This window comes from Urocitellus parryii, chromosome 11 (assembly GCF_045843805.1).
Source record: "Urocitellus parryii isolate mUroPar1 chromosome 11, mUroPar1.hap1, whole genome shotgun sequence".
In the NCBI taxonomy this organism is placed as follows: Eukaryota; Metazoa; Chordata; class Mammalia; order Rodentia; family Sciuridae; genus Urocitellus; species Urocitellus parryii.
The window spans coordinates 118,429,534-118,433,198 of record NC_135541.1 but is presented as its reverse complement, the minus strand read 5'-3'; the positions used below and the strand labels follow the sequence as shown (position 1 = coordinate 118,433,198).

Here is a 3,665-nt window from a genome sequence, read left to right as displayed (position 1 = left end):
CCTTACTGTGTCTTTGCAGTTTCCTTCCCCCATTAAATCCAGTCTCGTTCCCTAACATGGCAACTACTTCCAGAATCCAGGCCTGACTGTTCCAGCCCACGGGGGCCCTGGCACTTCAGATGCCTAGAGAATTCCATCACTACACTGTCCTTGTTCTTTCTCAGAAACACCTCGGGAGCTGGGCATGGTGGCATACTCTTATAATCCCAGATTGGGAGGCTGAGGCAGGAGGATCCCAAGTTCAAGGCCAGCCTTTGAAATTTAGTGAGACTCTGTCTCAAACTAAAATCAAAGGGGTGGGGATGTAGCTCAGTGGTAGAGTGCTTGCCTAGCTTGTATGAGGCCCTGGGTTCAATCCCTAGTACCTTAAAAACGAAACAAAAAACCCAACAACCAACAAACTTTGGTCCCTGAAGGAGGGACCAGAGTTTCATTCCTATTAACTGCCAACTTCCTCGGGTAGTACCATCAACAATATCATCCTTATAGGTACAGGGGCTGGATCGCCAGACCTGACTGAGGGTGTCCAGGAGAAGCCACAGGAGGAGACAATAAGTCACCAAGTCAGGACAGTCACTGTTGATCTTCTACAAGAGAATACCACACAATCAAGCTAGTGGCATTTTAGAGCGAAAAGACGTCCACTGGAGAAAGAAGAAGTTTCTTAAAGCAGGGGATGTCTAACTACCCAGGAGGACTAACTACCCAGTTAATTTGAGTTGGAGGGACAGGGTCCCTTATCTCCCTGGATGCTTGTTCACTGACCCTTTGCTGCCATCTGGTGGTCATAAGCTTACAATGCAGTCTGGCTGGTTTGTCATTGAGTCCCAAATAATAGAAACTGAGAACATGAGATGCATAAGGAATTTGGGGATTATGGAGATCCTGGAGGATGGAAAAAAGTGGGCCTCAGCTCTATGTGAGGGTGACTTACAGTGTCTAGGAAGTATGGAACACAGCCCACGAGTTTTAAGTACATACAAATAGCTACTAAATGAAGGAATATACTCACTAGAAGGAGTTTTAGAGATCTGTTCCTCCCCCACCCCCACCCCACTGCTCTGTCTCCAGTTGGTATTTCCAGCCAGAGTTTTTGTGAGATCTGGTCCCACCCATATCACCAGCCTCATCTTGTGCCTCTTTTTGACGGTACACCCTCTTACCTGCTGCAGGACAGCAGAGACATATTTGGAGAGTGTCAGGAGCGCTCAGGCTCTTTCTGAAGCTCTGCGGCACACAACTGTGGTGGCCCTCCTTCCCAGGCACGGATGCGTGGAAACCACGCCTGCTCACGTCCAGGTACCCATCTCCGTTCCCCTTTCTTTCCTAAGCGGTGTTCAAGATGGAGAGTCTCTGGGACAGCCAGCTGCAGAGCAATGGGAGCTGGCTTTTAACAAAGGGGGCCCAAGCGGCTAGAGGTGAGAGGCATCTGTCTTTGTCCTTAGTCACACAGCTTTCCTATTCCATCTGCCAGCCACTTGTGGTCTGTTTGCTGTTGAAGCTCATCAACCCCCCAAACCACCACCACTACCACCATCAGGTTCTCGAGGAGCTGTGGCAGGGAGCCCTGTCTGGGGTAGATACCCCTTGGCCCGGTAGTAACACCAGTATCTCAGCACAAGGGACCAATTTCTCAATTTCTATGGGTTAAAGTGGAAGCAAAAGACCCATGGTTTGAGATACCCAGAGTGCATGGTCCAGAATCCAGGAGGGACTTACTCTTATGGAGGGTTGAACCCAGTCCCATGATTCTAAGCAAAGAGAAAAACTTCTAAAGAAGGAGCTATCGGTTTGAGACGTCCAGAGTCAAGTGCGTCTAAAAGTGGAGGTCCGGGGACACCTGATTTTATGCTTCTAAGAGGAAAAGTTAGCAGTAGGGTTGGGCATAGAGGTTTATCACCTAGACAAATACCCGTTTTTTTAAGGCAAATGGTCAAATTCGCCTATGGTAATCCAAACCCAACTGCTTGAGGGTATGGGTTTCAAAAAAATTGCCTCTTTAATTTGGACTTCATTTGAAAAGAGAGTTAATTTGTTCCAAATTCAGAAAAGATAAAAAAAGAAAAAATTATCACTTTAGAATATGATATTTTTAAATTTTGCTAACCCACTAAGTTGGGAGGATGAGAGAAAAGTACTTGGTGTTTCAGATCATTTTTTTTTTTTGAGAATAAATACTCTTTTATTTCCAGCATTAGGTGAAGAGGGGGAAGGGCTTTATCTAGAAGGCAGGGTAGGATAAGCTGCTGCATTTTAAGGGCCTGCCAGAAGTGAGCTTCCGGTACTGCTTCATGGTATGGTTTCAGATGTGTGAGCTCTCAATAATCTCGATATTCAATAGTCAACACGTGCCCAAGTTAAAAAGGAAGATTTTGAGCTTCGCAATCAATTTTTAACTCTCCACAGATTCTTTTTCCTCTGTTAATGCAGAAATCAAGAGCCATTTATAATTTCAGTCTAGAAGATCCAGAGAGAGAAGATATTCAAATTTGGAAGCTGGGTCAAGCCAAAGAACAGCAGGAGAAGTGTGTGTTACGAGAGGGGTGGGGGGAGAGGATGGGAACGAGGCCCGGGGGCAAGGTCTGGCGTTGGGGGGGACTGGGTGGCAAAGCCAGATCTTCTTTTCCAGGTTCTAGCCTCCAAGGTGGCTCTGCCTCTTGGGCCCGCCAGGTCTCCACCTCAATGGAGTCTCCACCGGGAGGCTAGATCTTCAGGCCAGCAGTGTTGCCTCCTGCTGTCTGTTCTTGTTGCTATTGCCTTTGGTGACCTTCCAGGCCAGGATGAGTAGGGTGATCAGAGTCATCAGGAGAGCAAAGAAGAAGAGAACTTTTACTAGGTAGACAGGATCAGATATGGCAGTGGCGAATGTACCCTTGTCCCATGAAAAAACCGGGAGTTGCGGAGAAGACATAGGGTTCTCCAAGACAGCGAGACGGGTGGTTAAGCCGACCCGAAAAAATCAAAACCAAAACCAAAAAAAAAAAAAAAAAAAAACAACAAAAAAACACCTAGAGAGCCGGGTTTGCTCTTTGTGTGATCCTGGGAGTGGAATTGGAGCTGTATCCAAGTATCTACTGATCCTGTTCCTCACATGGGACCATTTTCCTTTGGATTTGCAGAGAAGGCAAAGGAAGGAGTTTGCTCAGCAAGGTTGACCCAGTGCTTCCCAGGCCAATGGTCCCGAGACAATGGTTGGAAAAGCTTGTGGGTATTGGCTGGGGTTTCCAAGGCTTTGTGATGTCACTGAGGTCTGAGCTAGAGGTTCTAGACCAGACACCTCTGCACTCAGAGCACTACCTCCCTTCATGGATGACCTCCAGATTGCAAAGGGGGTTCTCCAACTGCCTGTGGAAAGACGGCGCCACCTTCAATCCTCTTTTTCAATAATTTTTATTTTGAAGTAATTTGAGATACATAGGAAGTTATACAGAGAGTGAGGCAGGAATATAGGGTCACATTTAAACTGGAGACTGTTGAAAGAAAAAGAATGCATGTTCTATGCTTGGAATAAATGGCAGAAGGACCTTCCCTGACGACATCCATGGCTCCAGAGAGACAAACCAACATCAAATCAAATGCAGATCTGACCAAAACCCCTTCCCTGAAGGACCTTCATTTAAATGCATTTTCATTGATCTAACATAATTTTAAGCACATTTTGAACC

General features: G+C 46.4%; 1 protein-coding gene across 1 annotated transcript; it reads right to left on the bottom strand.

Moving 5' to 3' along the window:
- Positions 1-2,710: 2,710 nt before the first annotated feature.
- Smim42 (small integral membrane protein 42) lies at positions 2,711-2,911 on the bottom strand. Its single transcript, XM_077791620.1, has one exon. It carries the CDS (start codon positions 2,909-2,911, stop codon positions 2,711-2,713), a length of 201 nt encoding a protein of 66 aa, XP_077647746.1.
- Positions 2,912-3,665: the final 754 nt, after the last annotated feature.

What these genes read in the sequence shown, in the direction of transcription:
- Smim42 (XM_077791620.1), bottom strand. Translation starts at nt 2,911, where the DNA reads ATGTCTTCTCCGCAACTCCCGGTTTTTTCATGGGACAAGGGTACATTC.